We start from the raw sequence: 19,639 nt of genomic DNA, 5'->3' as shown, positions 1-19,639 counted from the left end.
AGAAAGCTGGTGAGAGCCTGGGATGAGACCTTTGGGTATGAGAGATTGAAAGGGGGTGTAGGGTAGTGACACTTAAAAGGAGCAGCAAGGGTGAGGTGGATGTCGTGGAAGGCTTTTAAATGGAGCAAACAAGGAGTGGAAAGAATGCTTGGAGTGTAGACCTGTCTTGATTCAGATAAGAGTAAGCATGACCTTTCAGAATGTGTATGGTGCTCGGGAGGTGGAATGGGAGCATAGTGGAGATCAGGAATTTATAGGGAAGTCAGTAGGGAGTGATCAGATACAGAAGGACCATTGGGGGAAGAGAGTTCACAGGTGGAGAGTGATCAGAGAGTGCTCCAAAAGGGAGGAGTCGGTCTGTCAAAGGTGGGCCTTAGTCATGGTTTGGTGATTGTAGACTCACCCAAGTGTATGCATAGGACTTCAGGGAAAGATATTCATGTGGTATGTCTAGGTTTGAAAATATAGGTTTAGTGTGTCATGCAGTTGGTAGATTAGAAATTAGAATTATATTTCAACTAGCTCTTTGTTTATCTGGAATATCCTGCGAAGGTCAACATGGTGGTAGCAATCATTTATCGTTCCTTGGCTTTACAAAAGCTGTGTACCTGTACAGGTGCGCCTTCTTTTGGTGTGGCCCTTTCGCCGCCTGCTGTTTTTGCGTGACACCGTGGCTGCATTTGCCCTTCTAGGCAAATGCAAACAAGGTGCTGCGCTGAAACGTCCAGTGCCGAAAGGGCCACGCCGAATTGTCCTGCTCCATACCAGGAGAACATACATATTCACTGTAACGCTCCTCTTGGGTCTTTTGGACCAGCCGTTCACATCGTGCACTGGTTTCTGATGGTCACCAAGAATGCATTTATGTCTTTGTTTGCATCACCAATGACGTTTGTAATCCATGGCCCCTCTTTTTGTCTCACAAATGAATACTGCACCACTATTTTTGGCATTTGGGGACCTTGAACTTCTTGACTCTTGGGGGGTAATTCATAGAATTCAGCGCACAAGTGAGGACGCGGCTGGCGCACAGTGTGCGCGTGCGAATCCCTGCGCCAGTCGCGTGCGCCAAAATACATTTCCGCGCACAGCGTATTCATGGATTCCAGCCACCAAAACCAGCCGTGCCGCACAGTGGCGCAGCGACCCTGCAGCAGCGCCAGTTACGCCCCCAAGAACGCCCCTAGTGCAGGGAAAAGGCATCAAAATCCCCAATCCAGCACAAAGGGCTGCGCTAACCCTGTACCAGCACGGCAAGCGGGGTACTGTAACGCTCACCTGGTTCCCTCGGAGGCGCTGGTCTTGGGCTGGGCGCTGCAAACGTCTTCAAAGTTAGGCGTAGGGTTCGTTTGGCTCCCGGATTTGGCCCCTTACTCACCGAAAGCTTGACCTGCAGAGTGAGGTGTCTGCAAGTGGAAAATCAAGGTATTAGTGGCTGGAAGGATGGGAGAAGTTCCTAGCCCCTCTCTCCCTTTCTCCCCGTGGTACTCAGATGATTGTTGTGCTCACCTTAAGTAAGTGAATGCTGAGCTCTCCATCCTGCGTCTTGTGCAGGGGCGCTGGGTCCAGTTACTTCACTGGATGTGCGTTCCGCCTCTTGATTGCAGAGGGTAGGTGAGAGCGATGCCGCCGTTTTGCTGCACGAGCGTGACTTGTATTAAAGTTCTCTTTGGATTGCTCTCTTTAAATGTCTTTTTCCTTATGTCTATGTCTTTTGCTTTTAGGATGCTGTCGATGCCAAAGAAGATGCTCTCCCAGATTCGTGGCAGAGAGCGTAACAAGAAGATGGTGAATTCGAAGGCACGTAAGTAGGAAGACTGCTTTAGGGCCGTAGAATGCACCTTAATGTCCCCTTTTGTTTTTACAGGTGCCGGAATGCAGCGCGAACAAAGTTGGAGCAAGCGCAACACGGGTAAGCAGTATTGTAACTGAACGTTACTAACCAATGTTCTTTGTCTTTGCAGGCCTGATGCCGGACGCGGAATGCAGAAAAGAAAACGACTTGGATGCTGCCGATGGCTCGGGTGAGTTGAAGCGCTAACTTTGCCTTTGTCTAACCTGTGCCTTTTGTTTTGCAGGAGCTGCTGAAGATTGAAGATTGGTACCCAGCAGGTAATTTTCGTAACTACAGGATCCGGAGCTGAAGATTCGCTGGAGCTGACACGGTGAGCGTCCTGCTGCAGATGCAGAATAACGCGAAGCATGTGGTACCAATCGGGTGTGGTTTAAATAGCCCATAGGAGTACTTAGGTGTCTTCTTCCACAGCAGCCGCGCCCAGGTAAAAGAGTTCCTGCTTCCAGAAGAGTTCCAGCATCAGTGATCCAGGGAGTGGTGCCTGCCCCACCCAGAAAGAAAAGTAGTTCCTGTTAGAAGAGAGTAAAGCATCATCTGGCTGGTAAGTAAGCAGCATGGTCAGCTTCAGGTAGGTTCACCCAAGCACTTTTACACTTGATATGAGCCCGGCGCTTCCTGTGCCGGGACGGGTCCTTACTATGAGCCTGGCACCACCGGTGCCAGGACAAGGTCCAAAAGGTCCCTATTGGGACTTGCTGGTGCCGATAAGGCATGTTATGAGCCTGTTTCCAAGGGTGTTGGGTAGGTCCTGACTCCTTGAAAGCAGTGGTCATGACAGGTACGTGTATCACTGGGGTGCGCGGGAAGTACCTCACGTTATTTCAGCTGGGTACGTGTATTTCAGGGGTGCGCGGGAAGTTCCACACGCGATTCCATCAGGGTACTTGTACATAAGGGGTGCGCGGGAAGTTTCACACGTGAATTCAGCAGGGTACGTGTATATCAGGGGTGCGCTGGAAGTTCCACACGCGAATGTCCTGGGTACGTGTATTTCGGGGTGCGCGGAAACTTACACACCTGAATTCAGGAGGGTACCTGTATTACTGGGGTGCGCGGGAAGTTTCACACGCGATTCCATCAGGGCACGTGTATATCAGGGGTGCGCTGGAAGTTCCACACGCGAATGTCCTGGGTACGTGTATCTTGGGGTGTGCGGGAAGTTTCACACACGATATCAGCAGGGTACGTGTATTTCAGGGGTGCGCTGGAAGTTCCACACGCGAATGTCCTGGGTATGTGTATCTTGGGGTGCGCGGGAGGTTTCACACGCGAATGTCCTGGGTACGTGTATCTTGGGGTGCGCGGGAAGTTTCACACGTGATATCCGCAGGGTACGTGTATTACTGGGGTGCGCTGGAAGATCCACACGCGAATGTCCTGGGTACGTGTATCTTGGGGTGCGCGGGAAGTTTCACACGCGATATCAGCAGGGTACGTGTATTTCAGGGGTTCCGTCGTGAATTGGCCGTGTGGGTCCTCCCAGGTGTTCGCTCCACAACCTCCACGGCCCCTGCAGGCAGCCCACACCACGGGGGGCTAGCCTGCACCCCCACTCATGTCCCCCAGCACCCTCACCCCCAGCACTGTGGGGCACCCTCCACCAGGCCCCCAACTCATGTCCCCCTGCACCCCCATCCCCCAGCACTGTGGGGCACCCTCCACCAGGCCCCCACTCATGTCCAACTCATGTCCCCCTGCACCCCCACCCCCCAGCACTGTGGGGCACCCTACACCAGGCCCCCAACTCATGTTCCCCTGCACCCCCACCCCCCAGCACTGTGGGGCACCCTCCACCAGGCCCCCAACTCATGTTCCCCTGCACCCCCAGCCCCCAGCACTGTGGGGCACCCTCCACCAGGCCCCCACTCATGTCCAACTCATGTCCCCCTGCACCCCCACCCCCCAGCACTGTGGGGCACCCTACACCAGGCCCCCAACTCATGTTCCCCTGCACCCCCACCCCCCAGCACTGTGGGGCACCCTCCACCAGGCCCCCAACTCATGTTCCCCTGCACCCCCACCCCCCAGCACTGTGGGGCACCCTCCACCAGGCCCCCAACTCATGTTCCCCTGCACCCCCACCCCCCAGCACTGTGGGGCACCCTACACCAGGCCCCCAACTCATGTTCCCCTGCACCCCCACCCCCCAGCACTGTGGGGCACCCTCCACCAGGCCCCCAACTCATGTTCCCCTGCACCCCCAGCCCCCAGCACTGTGAGGCACCCTCCACCAGGCCCCCAACTCATGTTCCCCTGCAGCCCCACCCCCCAGCACTGTGGGGCACCCTCCGCCAGGCCCCCACTCATGTCCAACTCATGTTCCCCTGCACCCCCACCCCCCAGCACTGTGTGGCACCTGCCAGCAGGCTCCAACTCATGTTCCCCTGCACCCCCACCCCCCAGCACTCTGGGGCACCTGCCAGCAGGCCCCCACTCATGTCCAACTCATGTTCCCCTGCACCCCTACCCCCCAGCACTGTGGGGCACCCTCCACCAGGCCCCAACTCATGTTCCCCAGCCAACATGTCATCACAATCTAGATCCCTGGTCCCTATGGCCAGCCTCCAAATGCCAAACACCCACCCGAGTATTGCATCCACCCACTTAGAAATGGCAATAACATGATAGAACCCCAATTGCAAGTTTGGAAATGAACACATGTCCCTCACATACACCCAATGGGTGTCAGTGAATCTCAAAACCCATATCATGATATGCATGAAACCAATGAGATGATACTACACATTGAAGTTTGAACAAAAAATATGTATTAAAGGAAACATAAATTGAATCAAAAATAAACAAACAGAAATGGGAATTTTAAAAAAAAAACAGCATGTCCGTAAAATAATGCAAAACCAAAAATCATAATCCAAAGGAATGGTGTCCAAGGACACAGTCCACAAAAGAAAATCCAATGGAAAATTATAATTGAAAGCCATTGCTCCATGGGTAAATTGTAAAAAATAAAAAAAAATCCAACAGTCAACTATATACAGATGAACAAGCCAGGGTCCATGATCCCAACAGAAGAAATGAAACCTATCTAATAACACTACCTAATAAAAAAAAACTATATACAAAAATGTGGCCCATTGTCCAAAAGGTCCAAAAAAAATGCAAAACCCAAAGGAAACCTAACACTAACTAAAGAACTATTTACAAGGGCAGTCCGACGGCTCACTTTTGGATGTCCCGGGCCAGAGCATCATCGAACTCCTGCTCAATGTCCCGGAGGCGGTCCTCCTCCATGGCCCCGAGGGTCCGCAGGGCCATCGACGTGTCCACCTCCAACCCCCTGCGGATTGCCTCGAGGCACTCGGCCCGCCTCAGGGCGCTCCGCATGGAGTTCTCCGCCCTGACCATCGTGAGCCGTCCCTCTTCCGCCCGCTGCCGCTCCGCATCTATGGCGTGGCCCAACCGCTGCCACACGGAAAACACTTTCTGTCCTGGGTCCTCCTGCCCTCCGGCCGATGCCTGCCCCTCAAATGTCGAAGGCCCCGAGCCATCATGGCTCCCACCACATTGCTGCGGCTGCTGTGCATCTGCCCGTGCACTGCCTCCTGCTGCCTGCACATCCTCCACTGGCTGGGGTGCAGTCGTTGATGTGGCCACCCTTGCTGGACGTCCGACTCCCGACTGTGGCAGGGATGCCTCCTCCACCAGCCTGGCCGCACCGTCAGAGGCAGCTCCACAGGGCACCCAGGTGACTGATGGGTGGGAAGATGGCACGGAGGACGACTGGCGCATAGGGGGTTCAGTTGAGGAGGGGGTCGCAGCAAGCCCCATCAAACGGAGGAATCCGGCCTGGGTGACCTGTCCCAGTAGGCCGACGCGGTCAACGAGCCATTCGAGATGACGTGCAGTCTCCTCATGAAAAGACTGCAGGTCACCTCGCATGGCCCGTTGACGCAACGCCACTCCAGTCAGGACAGGCTCAACCAGGACCCGGATAGCCACGTCCACAGGCAGAGGAAGGCCAGTTGTCGTGAGCTCATCCGCTGCTTGAAAACGGGTCTGGACGTAGGCATCCCTGCTGGTGCAAAATGATGCAGGGACATGATCAGGGACAGGATTGCACACAGGCACCTCCGCGGCGGCCTGTGCTGCCTCCTGTCCCTGGTCCTGCACTGCACCACTAGCACCAGTGGAATCCCCACCTCCAGACCCCGTCTTTGTTGCTTGCATGGCCTCCTCCTCCACCAAACCCCCCACCAACCTGGATGACTCCGTGCCATCTTCCCCCGTTGGGCCCTGTGGGGTCCCAGCTGCCCCTTCTGCTGCCTAGGAGTCCAACTCCAACCTCTGCCTCTGGGACCTCCCCCCGGCAGCTGCGGCCTGGGACGCGGCACCGGACTCCTCACTCCCCGACGAGATCACAACCTGGGAGGGGAGCCGGGCCTTGCGTCTCCGGCTGGCGGTGGGATCCCCGCCGCTGTGCTCCACAGCATCTTCTCCGCCCTCTTCATCAGTTGACGCTGCAGACAGGGAGAAATAAAACACTGGCATCAGGGCACTGTACAATGGACACATACACACATGACAGTTGTACATGAGTGGCATTGGCAAACCTCAGACATGCCATCACAATCCCCAACACACATGTCATTTCAACTTGCACACATGAGCCATACCACAGCCATATCGCAACTGCCACCACCATCCTACAACAGCATGAGCAGGCAATGGTGAGCCAGACATCACATGCAACACAGGGAGTGCACTACACATGTACACACACCACCACACTTGCATGCATGTGTACACGTCTGCCAAGTATCGCAGTGTTCAGATGGGCATCCATGTCACCTCTGCCAATCAGGCTTCCACATCACGCTGCCACATGCATCCATGTTGCATCACTGTTGCACCCTTGTCAAATACACACACATGCACATGTACACAGTGCTGATACATGCAGCTGAAAACAACATACATGCGTGACATCACAAACATGTCTGCTTACATACACATTCATCCAAACATGTGTGTCCACACAACTGCATTTGGCATGCAAGCCTACACACACAAGCACCATCCATGTCTCACACATTACAGCCCTCGCATGTGTTAGCCTCACGGCCCTGTACACCCCCACCCATATTCGACCCCATACAAACAGATGTGCAACCTGCACACTACTGAAACATCACCACACGCACAGCTCACAATCAGGATGCATGTACACTTACCGCTCGACTCCAGACGGGTCTGCCTCTCAAGGACCTGGACGTGGAGCGCTGGGGATATGCGTTCCAGGACCCTCATCTGATCTTCCGACAAGTGGCCCCGGCGCCCCTTAGCATCCGCGGCCTTCAAGAGGCACCGGGCCTTGTTCAGGGTCCTGGACCTGAAGTCCTCCCAGCGCTTCTTGACATGTTGGAAGTCGCAGACTGCCACCCCCTCCGCGTTGATGGCAGTCACGATGTCCGTCCAGATCCGAGTCCATCCGTTCAGCCCGGGACCTTCCGAAGAGGGCATCATACCGCCCCAGGACTTTCTCCACCAGGACACCAACTTCCTTGGCACTGAAGCTGGTGCACCTCTGCCTCTCTGGCCGGGGGTTGTCAGTGGTGCCAGATGTTGCAGTGCCCAACATGACAACCCCAGAGGCAGGAGTGGGTGGCAACTGGGTCCTGGGGCTGGGCTCCCAGTCGGGAGTCTTCGGTTCCAGCAGGGGTGGTCACAGCAACAGCACCCCTGGCTGATGTGCAGGCAGCAAATGGCAGGGCACGTGGGCAGCAGGCAGTCAGGCAGTCAGGCAGCAGCAGATGGCAGGTGGGAGCGTGCTCGGGGCTCTGGGGGGCAGTAATTCAGCCTTCTGGGCAGGAGCGTGGTCTTCCATGTGCTTACGCGTGGCCAGCACGCATACGCAATTTCATTGGACAGAAGGCCCCTCTAGTGCAAGCGCCCCTGTGACGTGACGCGCGCAGGCCTGCATGGCCTTTCAGCGCGAGTGAAAAACTGCACGTCCGCGTATAATCCGAGGAAAGGGCCCATGCGCGTAAGTGACGTGACGCGCACGGGCGTTTCCCTCAGCACGGGTTAAAGGTGAGCGGGCCCAGCAGTTCGCTGTACGTGCCTTTCGTGGAGACCGACGTGTGTTGCTGCTTCCTGTTGTTTCGCGCGCCATCACAACTTCACAGCTATCAAGAACGTATCTCTTCTTTTGGCGGGGGTATTGGCTATGCGTGTTTTTCTGCATCGCGCTAGTCAGACGGTGAGTCGCACACGCTCTTTTTCCCACTGCGGGTGCCCCTGTGTATCGCACCCATTTTCGATGTCATAGTAGCCTGCGTGTCCCACGCGTACGCGTTATTCGTGTTACTGGGTGCCACCGCGTACTGCGGGAGGTTGAATCCACGCACGTAAGCTGCAGGGTTGCGTGCACGGTTTTACTGCCGTTTTGGGGTGCCTGAGCATTGCGTGACCCGTCACCACATCACCGGGGTCACATACAGCCTTGCAGGTGCAGGGGGGCTGTTAACATCTTGCTTCCCACCCCCTTCACCCCAATTGCCCAAGTCAATTGTGGTGTACACCTCCCATTGGCACTACTCCATCTGTGCCGGCACTACTACATCTGTGCCATGGTTGGGAGGACACCAAAGGTGAGGGGCGCCTCAGCTGGGCGTACTCCTCATGGCGGGCGTGGTCGGGGACGTGGCCGTGGTGACCAGGGAGTTGGGAGACTCCAGGGTGTCCAGGGCGGCCACAGAGATTGTCAGGTATAATCCCAGAGCTAAAGGAAGAGTTGATGAGCGTAGTAATGAATGGCGCTAGGTCATGAGCTGCTTCCTTGATTATAGCTGCCGGGCAGAGGTCGCCTTGGCAATTGGTTGGCTTAAGGCTGGTGATGATCTTTTCCACTTCGGAAATGGAGAGTGGAGAGAAGCTAAAAGGAGTCAGAGAGTCTGGGATGGGGTGGTTTAGGGTGGGGATAGGGTTGGGTTGTGGGCTGGATTGTAGGCTTGATTGTTTGTTATTGATTTCAATTTGGAGGGTGGCAATCTTGCCGAGGAGAGCCTCTTGGATTTTGGTACACCAAGTGCTATCTTTGATGCAAGTGTCTGGTGCAGTGACAGGGGTTTCAAGTTCTTTTAGGATTCTAAACAATTCTTTGGTGTTGGATTTGGCTTGTTCGATAAGTTTATTGTAAGTGTCTTTTTTAGCCTGGTATATGGCTTCCTTGTAGTTAAGGGTGGCCAGGAGGAGGCACGATTTGTTGGCTGCGGACTGGTTGCTTTTCCAATGTGATTCCGCAATTCGTTTTTCTTTGCCCAGGGTTCTGAGCTGGGGTGTGAACCAAGAGTTCAGTTGGGCTCGAGGTTTGGGTTTTCTCAATTTGGATGGGGCGATGATATCTAAGGCTTTTTGCATAGCGAGGTTAAAGGTGTCAACCATAGCCGTGGGGTCGGAGCATGAGTGAACCTGGTCATTGAGAGTCGGGAGGAGGAGGGGGAGGAGTCTGTCGCAAGTGATGTCACGTTTATTGCGGGTGGCAGTAGCCAGTGCAATGGTAGGAGAGAGGCTGGCAGGTATGGACTGAATGTTAAATGTAATTAAGTTGTGGTCGGTCCATTGGTTAGAGATGATATGGATAGGACAATTGTGGGAGGCTAGCCAGTCGAGGGTTCTGCCCTTAACGTGGGTAGGTTGGTTGATAAGCTGTACGAATCCTGCATTCATAAGCATATTATCAATAGTCATGGCAGCAGTGTCATTGGGATCAGTGAGGCCCAGGTTAAAGTCCCCTAATATCGAGGCTTGGGATTTGGTTTTGGTGTTATGAGTGATGATGTTGGAGAGGTCCTCAGCGAAGGTGGATAGCGGCCCAGGTGGCCGGTAAAGTAGATGGAAGGTGATAGAGTGGTTAGGAGTGACGGCTAGTTTGGCTGTCAGTGCTTCCATAGAGGAAAAGTGATGTACAGAGGAGAGGTGGAAGTTTAGGGCATTTTTATGGGTGATGACAATGCCACCACCTTTGGACTGGTTAGAGTTACAATCATGTCTGATAATGTTGTAACCTGGAGGGATGGCAAGGGAGAGTAGTGGGCCAGAGGCTACGTGAAGCCAAGTTTCGGTGATAGCCATAAAGTCGAGGTCGAGGGTAAGAATAAGGTCAGCCACTTCTAGAGCGTGAGCCGTGAGTGATCTGACATTGATTAATGCACCCTTAATATTGCTAGTGTTAGGGAGGTTCGGGTGAGGTGATGATGGGTTTTTCAAGTGTGTGGATGTGGTGGAGGTCAGAGGCTGTTTGTTAAGATGCACAGAGTGATGGGAGGCGTGCGTGAGTCGCGAGCCAAGTCTGGCATTTCTCAGGGTGATGGAACATGGTATGTTTGGTGAAGGTCTGGAAGCAAAGTGTTGGAACCATAAGGCTGGGTTGTTGAGGTAAGGGTTGGTGTGGTGAGCAGTGGATGGCATAGTCATGGTGTTGTGAAGATTGGGGTAGTGGAGGGAGGCGGTGGTGTAATTGGGTGCTGTCACACCGGTGTGCCGTGTGAGGTAGAGTAGGGTGGGCAGTATTCCTGCAAACAGAGTAGTGAGGGTGGAGGGCATGTTGGCCTAATACAGTCTAAAAGCAGATGCCTGCCAGATCTACAAAAAGGATGGTTGAGGTAGAGGTGCTGTTGTAGGTAATTGCACACAAGGTTAAACAATAATAACAGTGACCACCGTAGATGCAGTGGCGTGCACAGAAAGTAAGGCAGCAGTAACCGCAGTAGCATTGTATTAGGGTACAGATACTTAGATACCTAGATTCGATTTTAGCAGAGGGAGCCAAAAAGGCAGTCGATTAAAATGCAGAGGCACAAGTTCAAATGCATTAGTAACGAACACATAAATGTGATTTGTCTATGAGGAGAGTGGATAGTAGAGATGTCTACCAGAATGTAGAGTACATAGGTCCGACTAAAGGTGGCGTACTGTTGCGAATGTTTTAAGCAACCTTATCGTTCAATGCAGTGGCTGGGACACATAGCAGATGCCGGTGAGGTAATAAAGGGAGCAGATTGAGTGGACAAGGTAAGGGGCGCAGGTGGAGTAGGTAAGACAAATATGGATTACTCACAACCTCATAAGAAACAAGCAGGGGGTATGGCCCTGGGCTCTGGTCAGCTCAGGACAGTCTCTGGACAGTTGTTGGCCTTGCCCTCAGGGCCTTACCCGGGAGGGCCGGCTTGCGCCTCGTCGCCTGATAGGTGGAGAGGCACGCTGGGAGAGCCAATCATCAGTCTTCACAGGTCAGGTGGAGGAAGCACAGAGGAGGGGAGGCTTCAGAAGGCACGGGCGGCCATCTTGGAATGGATTCAGCCTTGTGTGCTGTAATGGTGGTCGAGTGGTTGGGGCTCAGTCAGAAGGACAGTCAGAACTTTACAAAATTTGCAATGTGCAGCAAACGCAAGCATTTGAATTGTAGTGCACAAACAAACCAAGAATCGATTTTTAAATGGTTACCGCGCCTAACGCGCTAAGAATAACCCAGGGAGTCACAATTGCTAGGGCTAGGTGACATACCTTGGTGCATTCCAGCACAAGGTGCAGCAGCAATGGGTCACTGCTCCAGCAGTGGCTAGGAGCTCCTGCTCCAGCACAGACGATTTTCGAGTCTTCCCCCTCTTTTGCCAAGTAGCACTAGTATGCCTTAGTGGTGACAGTTTACTCCACAAGTCCATTTACATTACTATATGAAATATTTTTCAAATTTTCAGATGTCACCACATGTGAGTCTTCCCTTGTACAGCATCTAGAGACTTTCTAAATCAGGTATAATGTGATATAAATGTGTAGGAGGACTATATGACTCAATGTGACTGGGCACCTCTTTTCAAGATCTGTGTTTTCATTTTCTACATCATTACATTTGTGAACTGGAGTCCAATTTGTTTAATGGTAGTTATCTAAGGCAGCAAGCGCTATATGTTTGTTATATTTTCTGATTATACAGACATTTCTGTATTTTTCTTCTTTTTTCACAGCTCTTGCAAGGATCGCCAGAACTTATTGAGCCTAACGTCTTCACTGCAGATTGCCACTTGTTGTTTCAGTCACTTGGAGGAAATTCACTGGTTCCTGATGACAGATCAGGTATGACTAGTCTGCTGGTAATCAAATTCAAAGTATGGGGAAAGCTAATAGGTTCTGGCTGACATGTGTGTGCCAATTGCAGCCTCAAAAGCTCCAATAAAGCATTCATATGTCTGGCATAGTACTTACCAAGTGAGTCACCATATGTTAGTTATAGCCTCATGGATACTGACATCATCTGCTGAATGCATCCCCAGATCCGTGGCTCTACCAGGGAAAGGCAGGCCCTTGAAAACGATCCTTGGAGCCCTGAAAGTGGTGGGGCCCTGCAGGAGCCTCGAAGTAATTTTACAAGTGCTAATTAACATTTCATTTTAATAGCTGTGTTATGGCTGGTGGATCAACAGAGGATGCTAATCCAAGTTCTGAGGATTAAGGATGTTTTACAATAAACAGGACATGTGTACCGTTTTATGTAGTCAACAAAACAAATGAAGACTGTGGCCCTCAGTCCTTTCCTCTTTCCGTAAGTCTCCTCCTTCTTGACAGGAAAGGTCACTCACTGGCCCTAGGGGTTTGAGCTCCCTGCAGTACTTTCTTGGATTCATGAAGTCTTTCTTGTCAGGGTGTTTTTTATCTACTTCTCATCCTGGAAACCTTGGCACCACTACTGATAGTGATTTGGGTCATCTAGGCATGGGCCAGGAATCATCATTAAAGATATTTTCCAAGTTTGTGTGGCTCCTGGGTTGTGAGGCTTAGCTACCTTCTAGGTAATGAAGTGCCACCCAGGGCTCAGCACCTCCGCCAGACTAGGTGTTTATCCAGGCACATGTGTTCCCACCTGGCACACCTCTTATTGTCCCTCTCTTGGAGCACCTGCTCCCTCTTATCTCTTCCACTTATTCCTTTCTGGTCTTCTCTTCTTTCCCTTGCTGCTCCTCTGTCCTCCACTCCTCCTTGAGGTTCTACCATGCTCTCATCTGGTCCTCCTATACCACTCTTTGTTCTTCTCTTGTCTTCTCCCACGCTCTCCTCATATCAACAATTCATTTTTCTATCATTAGTCTTCTTCCCTCCTCCTCCTTATTACACTTTACCACTGCCATTACTTCTGTTCCTCTCTTTCTCATTGTTCTTCTCCCCGCTTTGCTGTTCATCTTAAACCCTTCCATCTATCTTCTCTCCTCTTTCTTCCCTTGATGTTGTCTTTTCTCATCCATACTACTCCTCTTGACAACCTTGTCCCGCTTTCATCCCTTTATCCTTGATGTTCTCTTCTCCTTACTGCTCTTCCCTATCACCTCCCCTCCTCTCTTCCCTCTGTTCTTGGTGTGGTCCTCTCCTACTCCTCTTTGCTACTTCACCTGACCACCTTCTCTTCATCTTTACTCCTCCTCTTTTCCTCCCTCTCTCTTTGGTCTTCTTCCCATCCTCTTCTACCTCTGCTCTTTCCTTTGTTCATGTTTCCTTCTTGCCACTCTGCGGCACTCTAATCTTCACTTCATGCCTCCCACTCCTGACGGCCATATCTCTTCCTGACATATCCTCCCTTTTATACCCTAATGGGCGCACTGCAGGATTACTAATTGTGTAATGGGTCCCAGCCGGCTACGTGTCGTGGCTGCTGTCGTTGGAGGGCTTTCCGGGGAACTGCAAACTCTCTCAATGTCATTATCATTTGGGTTGGCCCTTGTGTGGCTCCATGATCCCAGGCATCATATACATGGGCTGCCATAGTGGAAATGCTCTCATCCATCCCATGCTGTCCTCAAAATTCAGTGGGTAAATGTGAGTTCTCTTGAGCTGTGCTGACTCCTGCAAACCATGGTGATCTGGGTTTGTGTAGACTTGAGAGATGGCCACTACTGCCAAACATCTCCTCTGGTGAAACTATTATGCCAAACAAGAATTATGAGTTCCACAGATTATTGCGGTTATTGATCTGCATTCTGCCTAGTCTGTGCTGCACATTTCTTAGCAAATGAGTCTTTGTCTTCTTCCTTTACATGAAATTGAAATTCCTGCTGTATGGTACAAGAGCCATACTCCCGAGGGGTATTAGCAAACTCTTTATGATCATTATAAGGGTCCTCCATTTCAGTGAGAGAATGGTCCATGACTTGACCTGGGGTTGTTGAGGGAGTCATCTTGATAAAGGTTACTCCTATCACCGCCAGACCCACAAGAACCTCCTACACCAACCGAATCTCTACTCCCAAAACCCAGAGGATTTGTGCAAAGGGCTCTAGCTTCCCTGTCATGGCCGCGACCCACTGGAACTCTCTACCACCCCACATCAGAAGTATTGATTCGCACTTAGCCTTCCGGAAAGCCATAAAAACTATGTTGTTCATATAAACTAGTCCAGACTGGCACCGCTGTATTGCCTAAGCTGTCTGCTACTACTCTCCATTTGATGTAACCTCCATTGTGATTGCATGATAATCCAAACCTGTAACCACCAATGTATCCCACTAAGTTCGCGTTGTACGGCTACATGCTCACTGTAACCAAGAGCAAAGTACCCTTCCTGTAAATAAGACACTTTCTTGCAACAGCGCTTCGATGCCCTTGGGCTGCTAGTGCGCTTTACAAATCTAAAAAATAAAATAAATAAATGCAAGGTGTATGAGATAGAGTGGCCATACGCTCAAAGTGACCCACACCCACTTCTGTACATTTTCCTTGTAAGCTATCCTCTTTTCTCCAGCATTGGTATCTGTTACGCTCACCTGGCTCCCACAGAGGCGTCCATCTGAACTGGACAGCTGCGGTCTCCACCAATGTGACGCGTAGGGCCGAGATGACGGACTGGACTGACCCATCTAGCTTCGTTTGCTTGGCCCGTAGGAATATTCTTCTGCAAATGGAGAAAGGTAATTAACCACCCGTGGAGATGAGTGTAAAACCCCCCACCCCCGCTGTTCTCCCCACGGATCACCTTTGATGTCCCCTCTTATAGTCTCACCTGATGGTTTGAAAAGATGAGCTCTCCATCCTGCATTGAGCGCAGGGGCGTGTTGATAACCAGTTGCTTCACTGGCTCGAAGGAATTGGTGAGTTCCAGAACAATATTGACTCCGAAAAGTATGTAGTTCGTAAGAGTTCAAATGCCTGACTTTCACTCTTGTTCGATTCCTTGCAGATTGCAGCTTGACCCTAGTGAAGAGTTCCTAGTGGCAACCGGTAATATTCTGGTAAGGATTTGTATTTCCAACACAGGTCGATAAATAATGTCAATATGTAACCTGTTGCTTTCTCCCTTATTCAGGCACTGAGAGAAAGTATGAAGTCTCGGGGAATAATACCTCTGGCGGTAAAATCAGGTAAGTCTATGGGGGGGTTACTAATATTCCTCTGTGTATTCCCTTGGCTCACCTTGCTGTTCTTGTCTACTCCTTAGGTGCCGGAATGTGGCGGGAACATGCAGGAGGATGCGGTGGAATGTGAAGATGCTGTGAAGGCCGGTGAGTTCAGTGCGGCGCTGCAGCAGGCGAGGCGACGCGCATAAAATAACTTCTTACTTTCAGCTCGAGGGCACGATGGATCGGGAATTCAGGTAAGGATCAAAGGTATTGCACTTGTTCTAACCTTTTCTCCTTCTTTCTCCCTTTTTCTAGGAGCTCCAAACTCGAGGCGGGCGTGGCAGAAGACTGGATGCAGACTTGCAGGCACAGTGAGCGTTACGCTGCTGGATGCAGAATAACACGAAGCGTGTGCTGCTCTTCAGGTGTGGTTTAAATAGCCTCCAACGTAGTCCCAGGTAAGTATTCCTCCCCAGCCCCGCCCGAGTAAAAAAATAGTCCCTAGGTAAAATAGTCCCTTCCAAGCCCCATTTGGCTTGCAGCTCTTGCAGCATGGTCTGCATCAGGTAAGTTCTACTCTATGAGCCTGGCGCCTATGGCGCCATGACTGACTCTCCATATGAGCCTGGCGCCATAGGCACCAGGACCGCATCCAAACAGCCTCTATCAGGGGTTGTTGGGCTTGCCCAAAATAACTTGATGCCTGCTTCCGGGGTTGCTGGACCTGGTCTGGGTCCCCGGGGGTAGGCATCATGACAGCACTCCCCCCCCAAGGCCCATCCTAAAGTCGTTCTTCCCCGTGGTTTTGGTTTGTCTGGGAAATTTCGGTTGAATCTTTTCACCAATCGAGGTGCATGCACGTGGTCACTAGGTTCCCAAGACCTTTCCTGTGGTCCGTAACCTTTCCAGTCGATAAAATAAAAAAGTTTTGACTTCACCATCTTGGAGTCCAGGATGTTTTTAACCTCAAATTCGGGTTCCCCGTCTATAAGGATGGGGTCTGGTGGCTTGGTTAGTCTTGTCCCTGGTTGCACTGGCTTCAAAAGTGACACATGAAAGACGGGGTGAATTCGCATATTAGCAGGTAAGTCCAACTTGACGGCCACCGGGTTGATAATGGCCTTAATAGAGTAAGGTCCCAAATATGTAGGGTTAAAGGTCCGCGTTCCCTTGAGAGGTATGTGTTTTGTGGCCAACCATACTTGATCCCCTATCTGGTACTGTGGAGTATCACTTCTATCCCGATCAGCATCTTTCTTATATTTCTCCTTCGCTTGTTTTAAATGTGCAGTTGCCTCCTTAAAGGCTTGTGTAATCGTAGCATGTAGATGGTCCACTGCAGGCATTTCTAAGTGTTGGGGTGAGTCAAGGTCTGAGGTTCGAGGATGGTGCCCATATAGGGTATAAAAGAGGCTTTGTCCAGTTCCAGAATGTACTGAATTATTGTATGCATATTCTGCGATCCAAAGAATGTCCTTCCAATTACTCTGTTTGATGTAACATACAACGCAGGTATTGTTCAAGAGTCTGGTTGGTCCTCTCCGTTTGGCCATCGTTCTGGGGGTGGTGACTGGTCGATAATTGTTCGATAATCTCACGTCGATTTGCGCCAATTGACAACATTTCTTCCAAAAATGTGAAATGAATTGACTGCCCCGGTCAGAGACCAACACGGACGGAAATCCATGTATGCGAACAATGTTTTCGAGGAATTCTTTGGCCAGGATTGAGGCTGAAGGTAATCCTTTTAAAGGAATAAAGTGGGCCATCTTGGAAAACAGATCCACAATAACTAGAATGGTGTTAAATCCATTACAAGGAGGTAGATCAGTAATAAAGTCTAACGATAAGGTGTGCCATGGTGTAGGCGGAATGTCTAAAGGTTGTAAGAGTCCAGCTGGATTTTTCTTTTGACTTTTGTTTTGGGCGCAAATGCCACAAGACATCACAAATGATTTAATATCCTTTCGCCAGGTGGGCAACCAGAATTGTCTTTTAATTTTAGCTTCAGTTTTTGCAATACATGGGTGCCCCTCCATTAGGGTATCATGATAACGGGAAATGACTAGCTCTTGTAGTTCCTTGTGTGGCAGAAATAGCCGCCCTTGGTAATAAGGCAGATCATTGGTGACAGAGTAGTCCGGGCCTTTCTTTGCCCAGTCCTGCAGGGCTGTAGGATCAACGAGTTGCTGGATCTTTACCTGAATGTCCTCTAGTGTCTGTAGAGTAGTCATGCCAAGAATCCTTTGTTCGGAAATTATAGGTACTGGTTCTGGGTTCACTTCTACCTCTCCCATCTGTATTCGGGATAAGGCGTTTGCTTTACCATTCTTACAACCTGGTCGATAGGTTATCACGAAATCGAACTCGGCAAAGAACAATGCCCATCGGAGTTGACGTGACGATTGGGCCTTGGCTGTTTTTAAATACTGTAAGTTCCTGTGATCAGTGATCACAGTAATGGTATGCCTGGCACCGAGAAGATAGTGCCAGCAAGCCTTGAAGGCGGATTTAATGGCTAATAACTCCTTGTTGGTAACCGCATAGTTTAACTCGGGTGCCCAGAACTTTCTGGACCAAAATGCTACTGGGTGAAGCTGGCCAGTTTCAGAGTCCTTTTGAGACAGGACAGCTCCCATGGCTAGACTGGATGCATCAGTTTCCACTATGTATGGAAGGTCAGGGCACGGGTGCTTTAATACAGGTGCAGATGTGAATTTCGCTTTCAGCTCTTGGAAGGCATTTTCAGCTTCTTCAGTCCACATAAAGCGTTTATTTTTTCGCAAGAGTGCTGTGATGGGATGTACGACATGTGAAAAATCTGGGATGAATCTGCGGTAGAAATTGCCAAAGCCGAGCATGCTTTGTACTCCTTTAACTGAACTTGGTGATGGCCACTTAAGGATTGCGTCCACCTTTCGTGAGTCCATTCGGACTCCCTTTGGGGTCAGGATAAACCCAAGGAATTCAACTTCTGTGGCATGAAAAACAAATTTTTCTAGTTTTGCATATAGTTTGTGCTGGCGCAATTTCTCAAGGACTGCTCGGACGTGCTTCACATGGTCAGATTCTGAAGAGGAGTATACTAGAATATCATCGATATATACTACAACACAAACGTCAATGAGTTCACAAAGGACATCGTTCATGAAGTATTGGAAGGCTGCTGGTGCATTGCACAACCCGAAAGGCATCACCTGGTTTTCGAATAATCCATACTTAGTGCGGAAAGCAGTCTTCCATTCGTCGCCCTCTTTTACACTTACCGGATGGTATGCCCCCGGGAGATCTAATTTAGTATATATACAAGCGTCCGTCACTGTAACGCTCACCTGATTCCCGCAGAGGCGCCGGTCTTGACTGCCGTATCTTCAAAGGTGATGTGTAACACACGGTTGGCTCTTTGGGCTGGACCTCTGTGCACTGTATGTCTGACTCGAAGAGTAAGATGTCTGCAGATAGAAAATATGGGATTAATGAACTGGGGTTATTGGGTGCCTCTCTCCTCTTCCCTTTCTCTTCTCCTGTAGAACCCCAAAGGTTAACACCCTCACCTTAGGTAAGTGAACGCCGAGCTCTCCATCTGCCTCGGGGCAGGGTGCCGTAACCAGTTTCTTCACTGGATAAGGGTGCAGGCCTCTTGACCTCAGAGGACTGCTGTCCGTCGTTAACTGCACGAACGGTAAGTTCTGGGCGCTTCAAATGTCTTAAAAGTCTTTTGTAATGATATCTCTTGTTTTGCAGGGTTCCGGCGATGGCGGATGGCGGGCTGATGAGAGTTGAGGATCGAACCCGCGTGAGGAATAGAAGCGCCTGGAAGCACGTAAGTAAGCGCTTGTAGCCTGCTTCACGATGCGCACTAACTGTCCCTTTTATCTTGCAGGTACAAGTTCGGAGCTTTAGAGAAGCTGAAGGGTGCTGGAATACCCACTGGATTTGGCGTGGGAAGGAGTAATGGCACGTGAGTAATAAAGTTGCCCAATGTCTTTAAACGCACCTTCTTTTGTCTTTCAGATGCGGGATGCAGCGCCGAAGGCCTCCGGAGCGTGCGAAGAGCTGGTAAGCTTTTGTCTTTCAGATGCCGGAATGCAGTGCGAAGACCTCCGGAGCATGCGAAGAGTAGGTAAGCCTTTGTCTTTCAGATGCCGGAATGCAGCGCGAGGCGTTGGTGACAGTTGATGGACCAGGTAAGAGATGCGCTGCCACTGAAGACCGTAGTGCTAACCTGTTCTTTCTTTGTCTTTACAGGTGCTGCTGAAGACTGGATTCCAGGATGGTAAGCCTTTGTTCCCTTAGGCCCAGGATCAGAAGCAGAAGACACGATGAGCGTTCTGCTGCAGAGAATGCAGAATAACGCAAAGCAAGATTCATCCATCGGGTGTGGTTTAAATAGCCTCCTGTAGTGTTTAGGTGTCTCCTTCCACAGCCACGCCTAGGTAAG

The 19,639-nt window shown here is 50.9% G+C and overlaps 1 protein-coding gene across 1 annotated transcript in view; it reads left to right on the top strand.

The window, feature by feature from the left end:
• Positions 1 to 19,639, top strand: part of NEK10 (NIMA related kinase 10) — a 2,768,076-nt gene that overhangs the window by 2,637,867 nt on the left and 110,570 nt on the right. Inside the window, exon 35 of the mRNA XM_069648774.1 lies at positions 11,842 to 11,950. Within this exon, the coding sequence (XP_069504875.1) occupies positions 11,842 to 11,950 (109 nt within the window). The remainder of the gene's footprint in view (positions 1 to 11,841; positions 11,951 to 19,639) is intronic.

Source organism: Ambystoma mexicanum, chromosome 2q, assembly GCF_040938575.1.
Source record: "Ambystoma mexicanum isolate Mex_15411 chromosome 2q, UKY_AmexF1_1, whole genome shotgun sequence".
Taxonomy (NCBI): Eukaryota; Metazoa; Chordata; class Amphibia; order Caudata; family Ambystomatidae; genus Ambystoma; species Ambystoma mexicanum.
The sequence above is the reverse complement of the archived record's forward strand: the minus strand, read 5'-3'. Positions and strand labels throughout refer to the sequence as shown.